Raw genomic sequence first — 24,045 nt, forward strand, 5'->3', positions numbered from 1 at the left:
CTTCATTAGAGGTCACATGAGCAAGGTGCCTATATTTTCCTTAAAAGCCCAATTTCTAGCTTTCACTCATTCCGACAAAGGAAAGTTCATCGAGCGAATATCCCCGCTACGTAGGTCTAGTGGTTATGGCACTCGCCTGCTGACCCGAAGGTCGCGGGAGCGAATCCCGGCCGCGGCGGCTGCATTTTCGATGGAGGCGAAAATGTTTGAGGGCCGTGCACTTAGGATTTAGGTGCACGTTAAAGAACCCCAGGTGGTCGAAATTTCCGGAGCCCTCCACTACGGCGTCCCTCATAATCATATCGTGGTTTTAGGGACGTTAAACCCCAGATACTATTATTATTATTGAGCGAATACACGCAAGCACTGGATGCACTTATACACAAAATAAGAACTAGAGTCACTATAACGTATACAAATGCTGGACGCCATCTCACGCAAACCGCAATAATCCATTCTACACTAGAAAACAACTATGCAGCAGGAACGACTTCGCCGGAACTACAGTGTGATATTAGAGATCAGTAATGTATCTTCTCTAGAAGGTTTTCTTTCCTATGCGAACATCGAACACATGTTGTTCTCCCAGTATTACTAAATAAAATGATTGAACTTAACTATACTTTTCTTTAGAAAAATTTATTATCACAGACAGTTAACATCAATACCAATTCAACATAACATTTGCTTGCTAGACATAAGTTTACGGGAATGACAAAACAAACTTGAGTTACATGAAACCAAAACACGAAATGACGGAGGCAACACGTACAATCGATGTTTCACAAACATATATATACACACACACAAATTTGTCACAAAAAGATGGATATACATATGTACATTACATGGCAAACAAAAAGCACAAATAAAACGTGAATATGTACATTTTGCGTATTTACATGGTATTTCGACCGGCACCAAACGAGACATCAGCCTACCAGAACCAGGGAGGCCGAAAGACAAGCTTCACGCGTCTGTCACAGACCAACACAAAAGGGCAAGACCACTGCCGGAGGAATTCCTCCTCGCCGAGAAAGAAGAGCTCCTCCGACAGAACAGACAGAAGCTCCGAGTACAGTCGCTCTAGGATCGGGAAGAGAGCGCGACGGCGACGGCCTGCTGCAACCGCCTCGCAGCGGTTGCGCCAAAGACAGAAAGCACCGGCAACAACGAGAAGGCAGGTGAAGCGGCCTCGAGAACAACGCCCAGAAGAAACGAAGCGATTTACTCTGAGGCCGCGAAATCTAGCATGCACGGCCCTGCAGAAAATGCGAGCAATAACACATTGCTTCAGAACGTGCTGATTTGTTTCCTGAAGGGAGCAGTTCGGGCATGTTGCGGACTACCATTCTCCACCGCTCGAGGCGGTCGAGAGTGGGGAGCACACCCCACCCCAGGCGCCACACGAAGTCCCGGAGGTGGCCAGGCAGAAAAGATGCCGATAGCGCTCTCCAAGACGCACGACTAGAGCGAGCACGGCGAGCCGGAGTAGCAAACGGGAGCAACAAAGCAGCTGTTGTGTTAAAAATAGGATTGTTTTGCACATCTACTCCAGGATAGGTCAACTGGACATGGCAAAAAATGCAACAGCTGTTGCATAAAATGCAGGGAGTATTATTGACTGAGGGCCCCTGTTAACATGCATATTAGGCATCAAATGCCGGAGGTGAGTGCCAGAAAGTAAGACGCAAGGAGTACGCGCGGGCGATTCTTCCCCTTGGTACAGGCGCAACAGGAAGCGAAGAAGTCTCAACTGTGACACCTCGAGGAGCCGAAGTGGACACTGAGCGACCTGGGTAACATCTCACTTTGATGAAACCTCTACAAACGCTCACCCTGCGAATGCAGCTACGTAAAAGAAATCCTGCAAGGACGGGGTAATTAAAGAACAAACACAATATTTTTTGGCAATAGCCGGCGGAACATACACCTTCTATGCAAGAAACATAAAAGTTAAATTTATCGCTAAGCAACGCCGAAGAGAGCGGAGGCGACAGCGTATCCTGTCACAAGAAACTCATTCAATCGCTTTGGCGTCCACCACAGAGTGTCGCCGACGCCGGTCACCAGATTTGTTACTCAGACGAAAGCCTTACATGTCTCATCAAACGCGAAAATTGACCGTCTGTGTCGGCGGCGTCAGTACGAGTGATGTAAAAAATATTCACTGTATGACGCGACCATATGCCATGATCATGACGTCATAGATCGCCGAAACTTGGGACGTCATCATGACGGCACATGATGACGTCATCAAATGACCTCGTCCGTTGGTCAAAAATAGACTGATCATGGAGGCACGGCAAACCCAGATGAGGTCCAGAAAGCTTGCAATGCCTCCGATCTTGGACGCAATGCAAAACTGCGTTAGGTGCAGAAACCTTCTGGAGGAGGGTGGGGGAAGATCAACAAACACATCGACTGAGAAGAAAAAAAGAAGATTGCTTTTGCTTTCGAGTCACCTTAGCTGAATGCACACGGGGCCCTGTGAGTTTTTTTTTGTCAGACAGAAAGCTTTCGACTTAATAAGCGAAACCCTGAGATGCCTCGTCAAACGTGAAAAGCGACGTCAGAGTCGGCGGCGTCAACACGAGTGATGAAGAAAAATCCCACGACCCGAGATTTGCCAGATGCTAACGAGCTAACAAACAAATAAGCACAACAAAAGAAGAAAAAAAGCGGAGTGACTTTCGCGAAGGAGCCCAAAAGAAGCGGATATTCAAACAAGTTTCCTATTCTCGAAAGTCTCCCTAATTATAATAAAAAATGCCACTCAAATACAAAGGGGGATACAAAAAATCACTTGAAATATTTTGTACAGCAGTAATATGAGCAACTATGAACGAAGGCACATATTTACTTCTAAAATTGTCTCCAGCGTAGTTTCCATTCAGTTGAATGCACGTTTGCCACTACATGATTAACGTAACTTGTTGATTCCCCCAACTTATGTATGACATCGGCACTCAACTACACGAAGTCATCGACAAACGCGCTATTCGTGAACGCGATGCTCACTAAAATAACTATATTTGCTGGGAAAATGCAACTAAGCCCCAGAAACGCGACAAGCGACTCTAAAATTCTACAAGCGGCTCGGCTACTCTGCACTCCGCACGGCCCAGAGGTGACGCCGCCGAGGCCAGCTTGGTATGAAATGCCAAGTTTTGAACGTGCCCATCAGCTTTCAGACTGCGCAGAGACTACCGCAACACATCGATGACGACACTGCCATCGATGTAGGCTCCGCTGCAACTATGAATGTGGGAAAGTCAGCTTACAAAGACCAAGCTTACACCCAAACCCTTAAAGTCGGCTTCACTCCGAAGCATAAAGCACAGCAGGGAAGACATTTTTCTAGGGGCAATAGAGCCTGTCTTATAGCAAAATACTAAGGCCCTAATACCTTTTTTGACTATTTTATTCATGTTTGCTGTTGCCCCGAGCGTCCGCTAGCGCCATTGATATTCCTGCTGCTGTTCTCTTCATCTTTCCTCTCAGGCATGTCGAACTTCAAGGTTCATAACCACGGCAGTAACAAGCACAAGGCATTCATATGGGTCTGATAGATTCCTGTTTGGCAAGCGTAGCTATGCTTCCTAGTGGTTAGGGCAATTGCTTTCTCAGCATGGGCGCTCGGGTTCAAAGTCTAGTAACGGTAACAAATTTTTTCCGCTCTAATGCATTAGTTTCGTCTGCCACTCCAAGAGGACGCGATGGGTTCCCCTTTAATGCTTCAAAATGCTTCAATGCACATTCGTTCTTCCACTGCTCCCTAGAGGGCACTAGAGGTTCTCTGCGCTTAGAGTCACTGTATATGCTACCTTTAGGTAGCAGAGTAGCGCATAGGTCCGGCTAGCAACCACATCTATGCGGTGAAGTCGCACCTCGTTTTTGCAAACGACATGCCTACCGTGTCGCCGATTAACCTGTCTGGCGTGTCGAAGACCGGCGATAAACATCGGCTGTCGATGACTAGTGTTAATTCAGTTCGCTGCAGCGGAGGCGTCGAAAAATGAAAAAATTGGCCCAAGCGGCAGCTTCTCCACAATGCATGGTTGCTAGCGGCGTTGGAAGACAGATGCGCAACTCTGCTACCTAAAGGTAGCATATACAGTAACTCTATCCGCGCTTACAGCGTAAAATCCATCCGTCGTCATTCGAATCATCCTGGAGCTCAGCACTTTTGGCACTACCAGACACCTAAGTCATTGATAAGGGGCACATCCAATACTTTTTTCACGTGATTTAACGTCTCCACTCGGGCGCCTTTCGGTCACATGGGATATCTTTGTGATACGAACTTATGAATAATTTAGTCACTGAAACTAGAACGCTCAATAAAAAGATGGCTGATCGCTCCGTCATAGGAATCGGTGTAACACGAAAGTGAGACGTGTCCTCACAGAAGTAGTTTATTGTTCAGAGTGCATTGGTATATGAAAGCTTGTACAATGTCTACAGTTGTTTGGCAGATATAGCACCGCTTTATATGGACGCATCACACTCACGTTGACGCCTAGTGGCACATCTCCATACCGACGACTAACGCCCATGATCATGATTTAACCCTTGCGGTAGCCGAAGTTCTTAACATATACGTGGACAACGCACATGGTGAAACCCGCGCAAATATGGCATCAACAAGCACATAATAAGCACTGACACTCGATATGCACTCCTTCAAAACGTCGTGAAACGCGAATTGAAACGTCATGCGCGTCACGTCTTCCCTCTAGCCTGGCCGTTACTTCTCACAGGGCAAGCGGGGAACGGGGTGCGACCGCCAGGCAAGCGTCGGAAAGCTATTTTTCAATATGGATGGATGCTATGAACGAGGCTTGTGCTAAAGCCGCCACCTCACGGTTTGTTAAAGCATTGACGAAATTAAACTTGTATTGGAAATGCGCCGAATGGGATGGTCGTGGCAACGGCGCGTTTTTGTTTGTTTGTTTTTTTCCAGCCTGGTGGCGCAGATGTCACCTCCCCGTTTTAAAGGGGACGCTCATAGCATGCATGCATGCATGCATGCATGCATGCATGCATGCATGCATGCATGCATGCATCCATCCATCCATCCATCCATCCATCCATCCATCCATCCATCCATCCATCCATCCATCCATCCATCCATCCATCCATCCATCCATCCATCCATCCATCCATCCATCCATCCATCCATCCATCCATCCATCCATCCATCCATCCATCCATCCATCCATCCATCCATCCATCCATCCATCCATCCATCCATCCATCCATCCATCCATCCATCCATCCATCCATCCATCCATCCATCCATCCCCATCCATCCATCCATCCATCCATCCATCCATCCATCCATCCATCCATCCATCCATCCATCCATCCATCCATCCATCCATCCATCCATCCATCCATCCATCCATCCATCCATCCATCCATCCATCCATCCATCCATCCATCCATCCATCCATCCATCCATCCATCCATCCATCCATCCATCCATCCATCCATCCATCCATCCATCCATCCATCCATCCATCCATCCATCCATCCATCCATCCATCCATCATCCATCCATCCATCCATCCATCCATCCATCCATCCATCCATCCATCCATCCATCCATCCATCCATCCATCCATCCATCCATCCATCCATCCATCCATCCATCCATCCATCCATCCATCCATCCATCCATCCATCCATCCATCCATCCATCCATCCATCCATCCATCCATCCATCCATCCATCCATCCATCCATCCATCCATCCATCCATCCATCCATCCATCCATCCATCCATCCATCCATCCATCCATCCATCCATCCATCCATCCATCCATCCATCCATCCATCCATCCATCCATCCATCCATCCATCCATCCATCCATCCATCCATCCATCCATCCATCCATCCATCCATCCATCCATCCATCCATCCATCCATCCATCCATCCATCCATCCATCCATCCATCCATCCATCCATCCATCCATCCATCCATCCATCCATCCATCCATCCATCCATCCATCCATCCACGAGCACTATGAGAGGAAATGTGGAAGATAAAAGGCGCGTTCTTGTAGCCTCCGCAATGTGTTTGGCGGTAGCTCAGTGGGCTAAACGCCCAACAGTTATCGTCGCGGACCGAGAGGTCATGGGTTCGACTACCGTCAACGGAACTTTTTCTTAAGTTTCTTTCTTTGCCATCTGATGGCGTTCATTTTGCTGACGTACTTGCGTGTCGGATATACGTCATGAAAGTTTTGGTGGACCCCGGCATAAAACACTTTCGTGTTAAAAAAAGTGCACCTCTGTGCGTTCGACGCAATGTTCCAGTCTATAGTTCACTGCGCAGTGGTCTAATGTAGTAGGTCAAACACCAACGCATATTCTGCCCTAACCACTGGGCTAAACATCCAATAATATTACCTGCGGCCTAACATCCCAAAACTACGATACGATTATGATGGACACCGTTGTGGTGGGCTCCGGATATTTCGACCATCTGGTGTTTTTTAACGTGCACTGACATCGCACAGTACACGGGCCTCTAGCATTTCGCCTCCATCGATACGCGACCGCCGCGGTCGGGATCGAACCAAGGAGGTTTAAAATGGATAGAACACGCGACCGTCGGGTCCGCAGCCGAGCACCGTTACCGCTACACCACTGAGGTGGGCGGCTAAACATCCACGCTTGCGGAACTTGAATAGAACTGAAGTATATGAATCAGATGTACCGGCGATCAAAAATAAACAAAAAAATTTGGCAGATCCCACGTACCGTGGGAGTCGATGTTATGCGAAGCATGCGGCGGGAAGGTGACTGTGGCGTAATTTTTTTACTAAGTGACACGTTACAAATGACGCTAAAGATTTGTATAAATTTTATACGCACTCAGATATGTTGAAGAGCCGCATATGTGTTACATAACCAGCTGTTTACGGTTGGGTAACGCTGCCAATGGCAAACGTGGGTATTACCAACACCAGAAGCGGTAAGCTGATATGTAGTGATTAGTACTTGTCCCGAGAACGCACCGCACGTTTTCACGAACCCGTGAGCATGTGTGGAAGAATTTCTTGACAGTTCTTGAACAAGCGCATCATCAGCGTGACCAGTGAGCACCAGCAGCTGGTCATGACTTGTTATACGATACAGTCGTGATCATGTTGACGAGGGGTCCATGTGTAGTGAAGTATGTGGTATAGTAGAGCTGGTGGAATTCGTGGATGCCTCGGTCATTTCGTCGACAAATTGTCTGACGATAGAACCGGTGACATGTCGGAACCTGAAGTCACCCTTGCCTTTGTCACGTATAGGCCGTCGAGGCTGGTAGGCCTGGATAGTGCTACGTAAACCAACATCAGTGAATGGTGCTTGTCGTATTCGTAGACTACCTGGGCGTATGTGGCCTACGTAGCCTAGTCTACAAAGCGGCTGCCAATCAATCTGGCATCATCCTCGGTCAGCATGAGGCCATCGCCCAGCCTCGTAGGAAATGAAGAGGACACTGCGCCATTTTGGCGGACGAAGTGCACTTTACGGTGCGGTGATGTGGATATCATATGCAATTTTCGATCAGCTTACAGCGCAATAAAGACGATGACGCAGACCAAGGATATGACGACACTGGCGCTGCACTCTCAACTAAGGTTTATTGGAAGGAAGGGCACGAATAAATGTATACAGAGGTCAACCGGCTAACAACCGTGCAACTGCGCGTGTGTATCAGAGTCATCCCAGCGCTCGTGTAGTCATATCCTCGGTCTGCGTTCTCGTCTTTTAAAGACGATAGTCTTTCTTGGGGAACTTAAACGCAGAAATTTTGGTCTGTCTTTCTGTGTGTCGGCACGTCCCTCGATTCAGCCACTCGGCCAAAGTTGAACCACTTGCCCTAGGGCCAGCCGTCTTGAACTGGTACGGCTGTTCATACTTGTGAACGTTGTCGATCAAAAAGTAAATATCATGCATATCTGAGGTGCAACATCACTAGGTAAGTATTAGGTGGCGTGTTCCTTTAATAGAAAATGCATACATACGTAATTTTAAGGACCCTAGTTTTTTAAGCTGCGCTGAAAATGCATAAGAATGGAAGCTTGAGAGAGTTGGTATGCGTTCATCTTTGTTGAAACAGCGCTCACTAGACGACGACGAAGTAAAAGAAGGCACAGGACAGGCGCTGCCGTCCTGTGCCTTCTTTTACTTCGTCGTCGTCTAGTGAGCGCTGTTTCAACAAAGCTGAAAATGCGACTGCGCTGAAATTTGCCTTCCTCCGTGCCCTTCGCACGAGCTCATTGTTGTGTTTCGGTTTCGGTTCTGTATTGCACTGTACGAATGCCATGGGTTGGTGTTGAAAAAACTTTAGTTTTGAGAAGGCCAAGAAGGTGAAAAAAAATATTTAAAAAATGAAAAAGCAGCGTTGTGGGCGGCCTTCAGGCTGCCGGTTGTGGGCGCCGCTCTGGCGTTCCTGTTTTACCCAGGCGACGTGTAAATAAAAGAGTGTGTGGAGAGTACTCGTTGAGTGCGGACGTTTCTCTGCTTCAGCGCTTCGCGCCAAACCGCGTTTTCGGGCTGGCTGGCGTCCCCGCCGGTCGCGTTGGTCACCGCCGGTCTTCGCCTGCTGCTGCGCCGGACTACCAGCACGCAACACAGCACTCATGTAACTTTCGTTAATGTATTCCTCCGGGGTGGAGCAATGCTTCAATATATCTTGCTGAATCATAGGAATACAAATGTAATGTTTATTAGACTGCTATAAAAGCGGAGCCAACACTGGAACTACACACGTTAATCTGATATGACGCATGTATCGTAGGAGTACACATCGTAGGAGTATCATGTAGTGCTGATTGATTTCTTGCAAAATTAGATAGCAAGCACCACAACTACAGTTGACGTTGCACCGATATTACGCCTGCGTAGTTTGTTTTTTCCAAACCAGTTTATAGACCTGGCGTGGCTCAGTGGTAGAATACCTGATTGCCACTCAGAATGCTTGGGTTCGATTCCTGCTCGGATCCTAATTTTCATTCTTTCCATTCGGCAAGTCAACGCTGCCGATGTTGGTTTTTCTTAACGCTCTCGCATTTAAGTTACCAATGTCTGTTCTTGCTGTTCCTGGGTAGATATAAACTGTCAATCACCTGTGGCTCATACCCGTACAACGCGGCCCGTGGGAAACGGGTATGTGCCACACGTGTCTAGTGGAAAGGGTTTGACGACGTACGTGACAGGATTTTCATGTTATTCATGTCGTGACCCGACAATCATATTCGTCAAATCCTCTTACCCTCCCATGCCAATTTTGGTCTACACTGGGTTAAGGAGGCAACCATGAGAGCAGCCAGACGTAGGCGGTTCGCATTTAATATCAAACGTAATGTTTATTAGAGTCCTATAAAAGTGGAGCCAACAATGGAACCACAGACGTTAATCTGACATGACGCCTGCATTGTAGGAGTACACATCGTAGGAGTATCATGTAGTGTTTATTGCTTTCTTGTAAAATTAGATAGCAAGCACCACAACCTCAATTGACGTTGCACCGATATTACGCCTGCTTAGGCTGTTTTTCCAAACCCGTTTATAGACGTGGCTTGGCTCAGTGGTAGAATACCTGATTGCCACGCAGAATGCTTGGGTTCAATTCCTGCTGGGATCCTAATTTTCATTCTTTCCATTTGTCGAGTCAACGCTGCCGATATTGGTTTTCCTTAACGCTCTATCATTGAAGTTACCATTATCTGTTCTCGCCGTTCCCGGGTAGATATAAACTGTCAATCACCTGTGGCTCATACCCGTACACCTCGGCCCGTGGTAAACGGGTATGTGCCACACGTGTCTAGTAGGAAGGGTTTGACGACGTACACGACAAGATTTTCAGGTTATTCATGTCACGACCCGACAATCGTATTCGTCAAATCCTCTCACCCCCCCCCCCCCCCCCCATGCCGATTTTGGTCTACACCAAGTTAAGGAGGCGATCATGAGAGCACCCAGACGTAGGCGGCTAGATAGATAGATAGATAGATACGTAGATAGAAACGCTCAAAGTGCCAGAGGTTCGCCAAGAAATGCTTCGCATTTAATATAAAAGGCGAAGACATTCCATGATGGCGTTGTTTAAATATTTCGTGTGCCGTGGGGTTGCAAACATTGGAACGACACACCTTGGATTCATTTAGATATTTTAGAATAAAAGATGTGGATAAGCGGTGAGGATATGTGTTCGTTAAATGGATATCTTAAGGTAGCCCGATATACTATTTCTATATTGAATCCAAAACTGGTTAACAACCAGAGCAAGCACGCAGGATTAGCAAGACCGTTTGTTGGCAACACGAATCTATGTTTGGCTCCATCGACAGTGGTACCTCTGTGCCGCGGGTTACGCTACTCATATATACGGGTAGCTTATTAAGGCGAAAGCCGCATGCCTCATTAAACACGAAAACTGGGCGTCAAACGCGAAGTGATGCGAAAATCGTCATTATCCTGCTATGATCATAAGGGTATAGTGTACTCAAGGAGGTTAAAAAAAATTGCTGGAGTGGTGATTATTGCGCAGGAGCGAAGCCGTGCCCACCAAAAGATGGCGGCTGCGCCCGCCATCTTAGTAGGGGCACGATAAATTATCGACGTTTGGCGAAGGAAAGCGAGCGTTTTCACCGCACGCCAGACGAGTTTAATATGGTAACTTTTACGGGTCAGATACTGCTCCAAGTGTGTCTTTGTGTTACTAGTTTTCATAAATGAGCCTCAAAGTCAATGCAAATTTTATTTGAGATCAATTGCCAATACTCCACTCGACGGGTTACTATTGTCGGCAACAAATATCTTTTATTTTATAATTAACATAGTATTCACACTAACAGATCAAAGGCATTTGATCTCTATGTGGGCACAACCAGAAAAGAGCGTGTTTCCGAGCTCTTTGGTGGGCAAAAGCTGGCTTCACTTTCGCTGGCAAGGCGTTGCGAGAGCTTCCACTCCAGAATTTTTTTTAAACCTCCTTGAGTGTACTAGAATAATTTCTTCTATTACACTATACATATGGCGTAGCAGGCCGTCATAATTTCTGACTTTATTATGAAGTCATCGTACGGCGTCGCACGATGGCGTGATCACACGACACAGCTGCTTGCTCAAACGTGGGCTAATCTCGGAGGCAGTGCTGCAAAATCGCATGAAGTGCAAAAAGCCGAGATGCCTCCGATCCTGGAGGCAGTGCATGATCACGTCAGGTGCAGAAAACTGTTCATGGAGGGGGGATTGATAAAAAACAGCTCAGAGGGTTTCTTACGCCCACACCTAAGACGACTGGCGAACGCCATCTTTTTCTTCTTAGTCGATTTATTGTTCCTGCGCCGCCACCCTTCGAAATCTTTCTGCACCTATTCGGTACTGCATTGCTTCCAGGATCGGAGGCACCTTACCTGGTTTTGCACTGTCTCCGTGGTTGGCCCACCTTTTATCAAGCTGCGATGTCATGTGATGACGCCATCATGTGACGTTACGTCAAGATGACGTCATAATGACGTCACGGATTTTGGCGCTCTGTGACGTTTTGATGCCATATGGTGACGTCAGCACTTGATGATTTCTTGCATCACTTGTGTGGACGCCAATCGGAGACGCTGACGCGGGACGCCGGTCGATTTTCGCGTTTGATAAGGCATCTAAGGCTTTAGCTTATGACTATAAAACCTAGAGGAGAAACTTGCGCTAGTGTCTATGCGGTGCTCCATGAGCGGCGCTTCAACCGCCATCAGCATGATGGGAAGTACAGGGTTCGGATCTGCTCAAGGGGGCGTTCTTTCTTGAGATTCGCGGCGCTCGTTCACCGAACTTAAAACAGAGTTATATGAAGTTATTTTCAATTAAGACTTCCTTAATTTCATTCTTCCGTACGTAAAATTTATTGCGGAAAGTTTGCGTGACTATGAGATAGAAATGAAACCGGGACAAATTCAACCACCAGGGCTCTGCAAATGTATTCCAGATTTGGAATTACCAATTTTTGAATCATGTTTTTACAGCAGTGAAACCAAAGAGGGGTGCCTTTCTCTCGAAAGTACACATCATGTACTGATGGAAATACAAATACTGTATCGAGCGAGAAACACTAAACGTATTTTCTGCTGAGATGCCAAGCGCGTCTGCCGGTGTGCAGAACGTTCGGGATAGCAGCCGTACTTACAATGCATCTCTCTCTCCGCTGTAAAGGTGATTTAGTGTATAGAACTGAGTAGCTCCGCGCATCCGTGGCTCTCACTCACACTGGGGGATTCAATGGAGCATGGCGGTGTGTCAACTTCTCTTCGTGGTCATCTTGCCGACAAGTTCACCGCGTCTTGGCAAGATGCGGCTATATATACATAAAAGCCATATCTGTGCAGTTCCCTGCATAGCCCCTTCAGGCGCGAAATATGATGCACTGTCTGCAAATGTCTCAAATTCGCACAACATAATGCTAAGACACTCAATATTACATTCCAAGAAAGAAAATAAAGTAATATGCTGTTTTGTGCAAGTTTTGCTAATTAATCCTAATTAGAGGATAATTGAATATCTAATTATTCTGCAGTCAGTCATGTTCCACTTTTATATAAGAATAAGGAATTTGTTGGCTTAAAAAGCATGCGCAATTTGTTTTTCGTTGTGTTCATTTGGTGCGGAGAAAAATAATACTTATGACGTTGGTCCTGGAATGCGGCACGTCGAACAACCCGTCGAACATCATCGTACCTTCACCAAAGTGATCGGTTATGGTCATACTTAGAACACTGAGGTTAAGTCAAGACACGTTGAATATGCAGAAGGTTCAATTGATGCTATGCGCAGTGTATCTTGCCCTTTCTTTCCGACTAGTCCAAAAAACTGGCAAAAACAAGTTGCGTCCACATATGTGGACGTTGCGCCTGAAGGGGATAGATTTCTGGACGATACATCAGTCAGGACCGGTGAGTGAACGATTCACTGCTAAAACTGTCAAATTCAAGCTGTAAAGGCGCAACATCGCCGCAAACCAAGATACCTAGCGCGCTCCAGCCACTTTTAAGAACAAAAACAGCGCTTCATTTCTTTGTGCGGCACCCGATAACACCGTAAACACAGCGGCAGGATACAGCTGCTGCGCGCGGAACGAAACAAACTGTAGAAGAATACTTGTAGACAGTTCGCTAGCTATCGCAATCTGATCCGACACCTGTGCTTCCCATCATTTCCATGAAGGTTGAACGATTAGCGTCAGATTTCCCTCTAGGTTGTAGTATGAAACTCTATAGCTGGAACTAATAGGTGGAACTGGAACTCGACCTATCATTTTTTAAGTTTTTGCTAGTGATGCCTTTGCTAGAGATGCTAAATTTTTTTAGTAGTACGAAGTATGGTTAGGCTTGGCTAGAGTGACCTAGAATAGGGGGAGTGTCCAAAGCGCCGCGCGAATACATGGGAGGAGCGAGGGCCTTTTGCGGTGAACTTCCGCGCCGCGGCGCTGCTGGGCCGGACCCGTTAAGGTCCCTATATTTATAAAGGTAGCGACAACTACACGCGCGCCCTCTCGAGGGGTCCAAGGAGCAGCGATAGCAGACGACGCGCCGCTCGCTCCCGTGCATATTGCGGGCGCCTGAAACCGAACTCGGTGCTCGCTTGAACCGTTACATTATTAAAATTTGTGGCCGAAGATGTTCATCAATTATCAAACTACAAGGACAATAACTTCAACGAGCACGGAGCACGTTAAACGTCGAAATAAAACGCGTGCCTTTCCGAAGCAGGTTCCGAGCGGGTTCCCCACTGCAGCTGTCATGCAGAGCATTTATGTTTTTTTTTTCTTTGAATATTTTGACATTCAGCGTAACTTGAAGTACAGGCGGTATTTGGGTGAGCTAAAAGTGCTTGTTTTTTAGTTCGAATAAAATAGGTAGGTGGTGAGCGTACTGCTACTCTCGGAAACTTCATCGGGCACCTAGCGCTCTTGTAGTGCGTAGCGCAAAATACGCGCTATTATTGGTTTGACTATGTTTATCAGCGTTCGGAAATCTTCCCAACGTTAAACGGTACTTTTAACTCAGCCTATTTTGTTTGTACTCTAAGAGGTTTACTTAGGATAAGGAGGCATATTCCACAAATCCAGTTGCACTGCATTTGAGGAATATCAGCGACTTCACTACCTTTCCAGATATAGGAAATATATCATGCCCACTAGTGTCGGTGCGGTATATATGGTTTCAGTTGTTTCCTCCCAGTGTCTTGCAGTATTATTTATTATAACTTGTCAAGTGCATTGTGGTCATCTAGGGAAAACATCACGCGGAATGCTTCAACGAAGAAGCCTTAATCGATCTTGCACACGGCAGTGCGGCGAAACACGGCAAGGTGTGACAAAAAACTAATCCCAAAAGGTCATTTCCCTGTGAGCGTGTAGTGTTGAAGCCACACCGCTGAGAAAAACAAATGCAGCTGTATTGGGTTCCGAGCTATTTAATGTTAGAGATACGGGGTGTGACTCTGCATTGACTACGCACAAATCTACGGCATAAAGAACGCCGAAGCAATAATTGCGTTGCTGAGATGGTGTTCATGCATATGCACGAACGAAAGCACGCCGGCCCGGCGTGCTTTTTGCTTGAAACTATAACAATTACAAAATCACTTCGTATAGCTGGGTGTCTTCTGTGGGCACAAATTTCTTGCGACTGATTTTGTTGAGCCATACCTTCCATCAGCATATATTTTTGTCACCGCGAGGAACGAAAAAACAGAAGAAAAGCTTTTTTTTTCGTCCTCCGCGCAGTGAGGCAACCGAAGGCGTAGAGACCCGACATTCTAGCCCGTCACGCTCCAAACATTCAATTCAAACGCAGAATCCCTGCGTCCACTCAACTTCAGGTACATAAACGCTTCTAGTTTGCAACAACAGTGCGGCAGAGGCGCGTGAAGTACTCTCTACTTGCTAAAATCGTCCATCTCCACGCTAGAAAACACAGTGATCCGTACCTATCGCCGGCACAGCGCTGCCGCCGCTGGACCCTTTGGGCGGGGCGCGAAGGCGAAAAGGTCACGTGTCGCCAACCGTCCTATCGCAGGGCGCGGCGGCTGGATCAAGACCTTTCGCTACTTTTGAAAAATAGAGGGACTTTAGGACCCGTGGGCTTTCTCCGCGGCGGAAGCCGCGTCAAAGCGGCGAGCGTCTGCTACGCGCGTGATATTTTGGCCGCTATTAGATAAAATTGCGGAAATTTGGGCAATACTTAATACTGCATCACCGCAACATAATACTGCAGTGACTCGTCACACAGAGAACGCGTTTGCTAGTTGGTGTGTTGTGAAACGGGGATTTTGTATATATCCTTTCAGCTGGTTTGTCACCGCATTGGTCCACACTTCCGCGGCTGTTTGAGGAACGCATCCTGCGCGCACTTCATCGTGAGAGAAGGCGCTTAACTTACTTTCGTGTGGAATGACGAACGTAAACTTGCTGCAGGAGAGAATAAACTGGAGATAACTAGAAGAACGTAGCGCATAATGCGCGTAGTAACTAGCTCATGCATGCTAACGCGTTTGCACCCTTCATATCCTATCTTTTATTTCGTGCATTTGATTTGTTTTACAAGGCTGCCTCCGGCGCTCTGCTGTTTCAAACCATTTCATGCGAAGCCGAATCTGTCAGTCGGCGTGGCCGCGGTACCAAAAGTAAAAAAATTACTGGCGTGTCGTTCACGTGGAATGCACGAATATTGGCACGGAGGGGCACGAATGTACGTATGCCCAACACAACCGATAGGCCATGGCATAACTAACTTGACATACTTGCCATTTGCGTAACGACTAACAAAAGTAATATGGCGTCTGGCGCGCAAGCCCGCTTTCTGTAGCCAGAAATAGTCGTGACGATGTGTGGTCTGACGATTTGTTTCCGTCAGGTGATGAAAAACGTGGTGGTCACCGATATCGATGCCAACATGTAAGACTTACCTATACATGTTGAAGAACTGACCGCATAGGTAAAATGTATGAGAAAAATTTACATGAAAAAAAAAACGTGGTCTCTTATGCTTTGCATTGCCTCCGTGATCGGCCCCGATCACAGAGGCAATGCAAAGCGACCATGTCATGTGATGGCGTCATCATATGACGTCACGTTGAATGACGTCATAGGGACGTCACAAGTTCTGTCGACGTTATCGCGTGATGATTTTGTGGATCACTCGTGTTGGCTACGTGGGACGCCGACCGTCAATTTTCGTGTTTGATGAGGCCCATCTAAGGCTCTACCTTAGAAAAAAAACAAGACAAGTCAAACTAAATGAAACGATAACAGTGCAACATCGTGTATGCCTCACTTCATGTTACGAGCGGTCGCCCGAAAACAAACGTGATTCTTAGTTCAGAGCAGCTGATTGCACGCGTCTGCGGGACAAAATAGGCTTGCTTTACCCGTCTGGCCATCTCATTATATTTATTCAAGAGATGACCAGACTCGCTATTTAAGTACTCCGGAGCTTCAGCACGAAATTGTGGTAGACGCTATATTGAGGTCTTCAGTAAAAAGCGGGAAATTGCGGTCGGGTGCCCTGTTGGCGCGCACTCAACTGCCGCGGAAACAATTGTATTTTATGTAACTACTCGTCCACATCTTTTCGTAAAGTCTCTGAACTGGGCGAACGCTCACCTCCTAGAACCGTGAAAACATCTGAAGTTGAGAATGAGTTGTTTGAAACTGTTTTCATTTCGTATGGTGAAGGCTTGAAGCAATGCACGCATCTCGCGCGAACGTTTCATACTGACGTTGAGCGATCCAATGCAACACGCGATAACATATATATATATATATATATATATATATATATATATATATATATATATATATATATATATATATATATATATGTTATCGCACGTTGCATTTTTTCAGGCTAGGTACATAAGGGATCTCTGCATTTGAACAATTTTCTGAAGTGATTTAGGTATTACACTTCCATTTGTCAATTTCTTACCGTATTTTTCTTCAGGCAGCTTGTACAGCAAGAATGGGGGCATTCGTAACTTTTTTCATGATATCTGGGTATTTGTAAAGCATTTTCTATATTACGCATTTTCTATTAAAACTTGTGGAATAAGGTTAGTTTACCTGGCATTGCTTTTCTTTCAAATGTTTGCGCACCGTGAGCCTTGTTGTACGCTACCTCAGAAGCAAAAATAAGCCAAAAGCATTGAGGTCGTATGGCTGTCTCTACTCTTTTTTTTCTTTTTTTGTTTCCGCTGCGTCTTCCCGGCGTGCTTCGTCCATAATAAAGAGCTAGTGGAGGCTAATGAATTGTCGAATAAAGCGGTGCGCATATGGCTAGCAAACCAGTGGCGACCATGAGTAAAAAGCTCATAGTGTGAAGCGGTCACTGCGCGCAAGTATTTCAGCTGAGTACGCGTGCAATTTACTTTTTTTTATTACCCTTAATTCGAGCATGCGTGATGCTATTGCCCGGTTACTCGTGCGAATAAGTTTTTTTTTTTCGTTCTTTGCTTGTGCGTGTCCGTTTTGCGCGTTTTTACACACGCACCAACGTTATCGAACTCTGTGACCAGAACTAGGCCACGCTGATGCCGCTTGACACATGATTTTTTGCATTCTGTTGTTGCCTTTGCACTAACACAACGCTTAAAGATGGATAAGCTCCATTCCGCACCGCATTATAAAAGTGAAGTAGACTTCAAGTGCCCTGTGTGGAAACGCTGCGCAAAAAACTACAGCGCGTAGCAGACGCCCCTCGCTTTCCGCGCGCTTCCCGAGCGCGGAAAGCCCACAGGTTCGGCGCAGCAGAGGCGCGGCACGGGAGTTCACGGCAAAAGGCACACGCGGGAGCCGGCGCTTTGGACACTCCCCCTATTGTAGGTCACTGTACCTTCGCTTGCAGTCATCGTCTAACAATGCGCTGGTGCCGCTTGATAGCGCCTCTGACTGGCGTTTGCAGGTGGGTAACGCCATGGAGAAGGAGAGCGCAAATGCTGCTCAACGGCGCAGAAGAGCCGAGAAGCTTATGTCATCGGATCCCGAAGTAGTTGCCTGACAATTAGCGGTTCAGCGTACGAAGAATGAACAGAGGAAGGCTAAACGTGCTGCGGGGACACTGGAGGAAAGGGAGGAACGTCTAGCATAGCGGCATCGCCAGGATGCTGAGCGACGTGCCCGACCACCTCTGCAGCAGCAACAACAAGACGCCGTCGATGACCTCAAGGCTCGCCGATCGACTCCCTATGCTGTGAAACTTAGCGAAAGCGCCAGTGCGACTCGGACCTTCGAGACGGACTTCGTAAACAATTCCTTTGGATACGTGTGCGATGTGTGTGAAAAACTATGGCACATGAATGACTTGACGCCGCAAGTAGTGCCATGCGTGAAACGTTGAGTTTAGTGGCGGCGCCTGAGTGGGGTGAAACCGTGGCGCGGGTTTGTACAACGTGCAAGAACTTTCTCGTGAAGCAGAACATTCCGCTCTTCAGCGTAACCAATGGGTATAGTTACCCGGCCATGCCGCCAGGCCTACCGGTTCTGAACGATGTGGCCGAATGTGTGTCATTGGAGCAGCAGTAAGCATGACAATCAAGCTAATCCTAGACAATCTGGAAAGCTCAGAATAATCAGCTGAACCTTTGCTAACGCTACGTATATCCTGGCATAGCCGACCTAAGCCACTGCAAATTTTTTTCTCTCATTTTCGTGGCCTTTTTTTTTTTGCAACGCGGTAAAAATGGTGTACGTGAGAGGTGTCGCGCGGGAAACAATTCAATCGTTGGTTTCTGAAGTTGCTCTACAAACACGCATACCGTATCTGGGTCTTCAGCCAATAAGGGAAACGTTGGGCAATTTAGCACAATTAATGAGTTAAGAAGAAAATAAAAAATCGCCAGGCCTGCGCGGACAGCGCAGCGAAGTCACAGCGAAAGCTGGAAAAGTGGCATTTCTAGAGACCGTTATAAACTCCCTTGCGGCTTGTAATACAAGTACACTAACAAGGCACCCACTACGCCATAAATCATAATTTTCTGGAAGTCGGGGTTGGGAAGCACCCACTACGCCAGTATTCGTCATTCTGCGGAGAAGCGACGTACCAGCTACCCATCTGTAAGCATTACGTGCACTTTGTTGATGCGATGCCTGATAACGATGAAGAATCATGGCTGAGCCCTTTGTAATGGGTTCGAAGCTTTAAACGACACACTAGCTACGTAATTCGGATTGTGTGACGTTAGGTCGCTATTTCACTCTCCCACCAAGCTATATAACATATGTTAACGTTAGAATGAGAGAGAGAGGGGGAAACAACTGTATTGAGACCCTGAGGAAATGGATCATGGGGGCCTTATGAGCTTCCTTGGCAACCAATAGTGGTGCACTTGCGAGGAAGCCACTATGCTAAAAATCACAACTTTTGTGATGTAGGGAAGCAGCCACTATGCCATTTTTCGTCATTCTGCGGAGAATCATGGTACCCACTCAACACCTGTAAGACATTATGTGCGCTTTGTTGATGCTGCGCCTGATGACGATAAAGAATTATGGCAGATGCCTTTGTAATGGGTGCGAAGCATTCAACAACCCACTCGTTGCGCAATTCGCATTATTTGAAGGCATGTTACAGAATTCGCGCTGTTTGACGCCGGATCATTATTTTACCCTTCTACAACGCATTATTACATATGCTAATGTGGTTCCTTCCCGTCATGGAGGCGGGAAGACATCAGAGCAATGGAAGGCCTACGCCAACGACGACGTGCGAGTAGATCTATGAGAGGTGTGAACGCTTGGTTTCAACACGAAGTTCCTTCTCTGCAGTTTGAACATCCGTGCGGTATCTGTGTCTCTCTGTGGTTCAACTCAAACCTCACTGCGCTGAGAATCAACGCAGACACAACCTAGCATCACCTAGAACCCACTATGCTAAAAATCATAACTTTTGTGAAGTAGGGAAGCAGCCACTATGCCATTTTTCGTCATTCCGCGGAGAATCATGGTACCCACTCAACACCTGTAAGGCGCCCCGCCACGGTGGTCTAGTGGTTATGGCGCTCGACTGCTGACCCGAAGGTCGCGGGATCGAATCCCGGCTGCGGCGGCTGCATTTTCGATGGAGGCGAAAATGTTTGAGGCCCGTGTACTTAGATTTAGGTGCACGTTAAAGAACCCCAGGTGGTCGAAATTTCCGGAGCCCTCCACTACGGCGTCTCTCATAATCAAATCGTGGTTTTGGGACGTTAAACCCCAGATATTATTATTATTATTAACACCTGTAAGGCATTATGCGCGCTTTGTTGATGCTGCGCCTGATGACGATAAAGAATTATGGCAGATGCCTTTGTTATGGGTGTGAAGCATTCAACAACCCACTCGTTGCACAATTCGCATTATTTGAAGCCATGTTACAGAATTCGCGCTGTGTGACGCCGGATCATTATTTTACTCTTCTACAACGCATTATTACATATGCTAATGTGGTTCCTTCCCGTCATGGAGGCGGGAAGACCTCGGAGCAATGGAAGGCGTACGCCAACGACGACGTGCCCGTAGATCTTCTATGAGACGTGTGAACGCTTGGTTTCAACGCGAAGTTCCGTCTCTGCAGTTTGGACATGCGTGCCGTATCTCTGACTCTCTGTGGCTCAACTCGAACCTCTCTGCGCTGAGAATCAACGTAGACGCAACCTAGCATCACCTAGCTAATAAAGTCTAGCAACGACCTAGAAGCAACCTGGAAACAAGCAGATTTGTCTTCAGAATTGTCTATAGCTTCGCTCTTTCAAGCTTTGGGCGGCTTATCGCAATCTTCGCCAATTTTATAATAGGGAAGCTGTTCTTAGTCGAGGCTTTCGTGTCCGGGGTCGGCGTAGAAGTGATCTCGTGGCCTTGCAGTGTGGCGAGAGTCACGCTCTCTAGGACGGGTAGGGCTGCGCCGTGTTGCGAGAGGCGAGAGCGTGCTGCGAGATCACCCACGGGCTTAGAAGCGCAACACTTCTGTTGCTACAGGTAGGAAAGACTGGCATGCGTGAAAAAATAAAATGCAACAATGAACGCCAAAAATGAAATGTGATAACATGAAATGACAAGTGACCTCGAGAAAGGATGAAAATGTCATGTGAGAAACGGCTCATCGTCGAGATGTCCGCGATCGAGAGAGCATCAATTATGGCAAAACGCCACATTTTTGGAAAACGGCCGCATATGCGTGCACCTGCACTTCTGTACACTGGAGCTCCCGGAGCTGACACCGGGAGGACACACCGACAACGCCATAACGACACTTCTGATGCTATAAAAGCTTCTCTTGAAAAAATAAAAAAAACATCAACTCGAGAAAGTACATTTATGAAAATATTAACGAGTTTTATAGCTAGGTCTTGGCGTAGCCAATGCGATTGGCAAACACCCCACCCCCCGAATTTACTTAGTTTGGCATATGTATATATAACGTAAACATACAAACACACGCCTGAACATATATAAAGTATGGTTAAACGCCCCCCTGACCTCTTTATTCCCCCCAATAAAAGGATCCCGGCTATGCTCCTAAACTGTAGGTAATTAATTAATTAATTAATTAATTAATTAATTAATTAATTAATTAATTAATTATTTTTTGACCCCTTATCAACCGTTGCTCTTCTAAGTTTGATACTGGAGGCTTGATAAGCGTGCCTGGTACATCAGTTTTTGTGCGCTGTCATTTGTGCGCCGTCAGAACGAACCGAGACACTCACACACATTACCAGAAGGTATAATAAATATTTTCTTTCGTTGTCCCTGAAATATTTAACTCTTGTGTTGCAAGGTTTTTAGCGCATGATCTTAAATCTCGGACGGGCAGGTGATCGAGGATGAAGTGAGATTGAATAAGCTGCGCACAATGTTGAGTGTAGGCACTTTACCATAATAACATTGTTATTATTGTTATTACTATTCTATTTGTCTATAGTTGTTTTAGCTTATGTTTTGTTTCTATTACTGCCCAGTCCATAGGCAATCACCCATGTAAATGGCTCAGCCAACACACCAGGCGCCAGTCAGTTATCAAAGCGGACGCAGGGAAGTAGGAGGCAGCATTAGTTGTTTGTCCGAGATCAACGACATGTGGGACCCATTGAACTACCTTGACGTGGAGCCGACCGCTGCATCCCTTCACAGGGTTTCCCGAGACATGATGGACTACGTCCGCAATCCAGTTCCCCGATCCATTCTGTACGTTGAAGAAACGGACTTTACGCGACAGCATGTACTGCTGGTAGGGGAGCAAGGCACGGCTTGGGCGAGTGGATTTTTCGAGTTCTTCATCAAGTTCCCACGTGATTATCCGACAAGGCCCCCCCGCGTCCGCTTTCTGACCACTGATCACGGCCGAGTACAGTTCCACGAGAAGCTGCCACCTTATGGTATGGTGCGCCTGGACGTACTTGCCACGACGGGGACCTCCGCGTGGCGGAGCTACATGACGTTAAGCACGACAATCCACACGATTAAATCGCTACTACGTGAGTGCCGGTCGAGGCCACGCTACATACGCACCCAGACCATGAGGGTTGCGGTACTTGAGCAGTTGAAGAGAGCGCTCAACGCGGACAACACCCAGCCACCAACCTTCCGGAAGTACATCATTCACAGCTTCCTAGATTCATACGACGAATACGAAAGAAGCGTGACCTCGACAATCAAGGGTGTGCCGTTTGCGACTGGCGACGGCTGGAACTACAAGAAGGAGGAGCTGTTAGCCCACCTCAGGGCCTGCAAGGAGAAAGCAGAACTGTTTGTTCAAGCTGAAGCAGCAAACGAAGAAGTTTGAGTAAGGCACACGGTGCTAGCTCCGGCGCCCGCTGACCGTTCGGTGCGTTGAACAAGCCAGCTCTTGTAAAGGAACGAACACACGGGAGTCCCCAAAAGGAATGGCTGTCATGAATAAAATTTTGTGCAAACCTGCACTGATCCGCGCAAAGCTCACGCTGAAGCTCATCGGTGTCATGCTTGTTTATTGCTGTAACGAGGTTGAACTTGGCTTTATATACGCAGAACTTGGCTGTCATAGGCGTGCGCAGAGGCGGGGTGGGGGGCAGGGGGCGGCCGCCCCCCCTGATCACCTAAGAAGAGGGGGGCGCAAAGTCTGCCCCATACATTGACGTAATAGGGAAGAGGGGTGCCGCGATGAACCTTCGCCCCCCCCCCCCTACCCCCTGAAGGGGAACCCTGCGCACGCCTATGTTGGCTGTAACGAAGTTGAACATGGCTTTATCTAGGCAGAACACACGAAACACGAAACTGCTATAAAACGTTTAATAGAGGTTTATAGAGCTTTTAAACCTGTTAAAGACGTTTTATAGAGGTTTTGTGTTTCGTGGGAACTTGCCATGGCTGTAATGAGGTGGAACTTAGCTTTATTTCAGCAAAACTTGGCTGCAACGAGGTTGAAGTTGGCTTCAAACGACTTTACTTTTCGGGATAGCACGGGTCTCCTACGCAGTGCACATTCATGCTACTACCCAGTACGAACCCGGGAGGGTAGTCTACATTTGCATTTGGCCGGGTTGTGATTGCTGCGTATGTACGGCTCGCGCGTCTTGGCGTGTACGATTCAATCTCCGCGGCACCCACGACTTGTCGTCCGTCAGGATTGCGATTTAGCTTTGGACAACCCGTGGCTTCGTATGGTGAGGCGCGAGGTGTACACTAGCGTTTATAACCGCAAAGTATAACGTGACAGTTGCGTGTTTCACGTCCATTGGTGTGTGGTTCCAAGCAGGTAGGAAGACGCTCTCGAATTGACTATCGCTGGAGGTAGCCTGATAGGATGCGGAGTACAAGCAGGTGGTACGGTAGACCGCGTTATTACCCAGTTGAAAATGACAACAGACCTTGCCTTGAGACAACAGATATTTCAGTTGTCACGACAAGAATTCTCTGTGGTTACTACACATTCCTTTTGTGGCGCAGGGGCGTAGCCAAGGGGGGGGGGGGGAGCGTTTCAACCCCGCCTCCCCCTCCCCCCCGGAAATTTTCAATTTTGCCTGAGCA

The 24,045-nt window shown here is 47.2% G+C and overlaps 1 protein-coding gene across 1 annotated transcript; it reads left to right on the plus strand.

The window, feature by feature from the left end:
• Positions 1–22,114: 22,114 nt before the first annotated feature.
• On the plus strand, positions 22,115–22,822 carry LOC119406385 (ubiquitin-conjugating enzyme E2 Z-like). Its single transcript, XM_037673125.1, has one exon. The coding sequence runs from the start codon at positions 22,115–22,117 to the stop codon at positions 22,820–22,822; it is 708 nt and encodes a 235-aa protein (XP_037529053.1).
• Positions 22,823–24,045: the final 1,223 nt, after the last annotated feature.

This window comes from Rhipicephalus sanguineus, chromosome 10 (assembly GCF_013339695.2).
Source record: "Rhipicephalus sanguineus isolate Rsan-2018 chromosome 10, BIME_Rsan_1.4, whole genome shotgun sequence".
Classification (NCBI taxonomy): domain Eukaryota; kingdom Metazoa; phylum Arthropoda; class Arachnida; order Ixodida; family Ixodidae; genus Rhipicephalus; species Rhipicephalus sanguineus.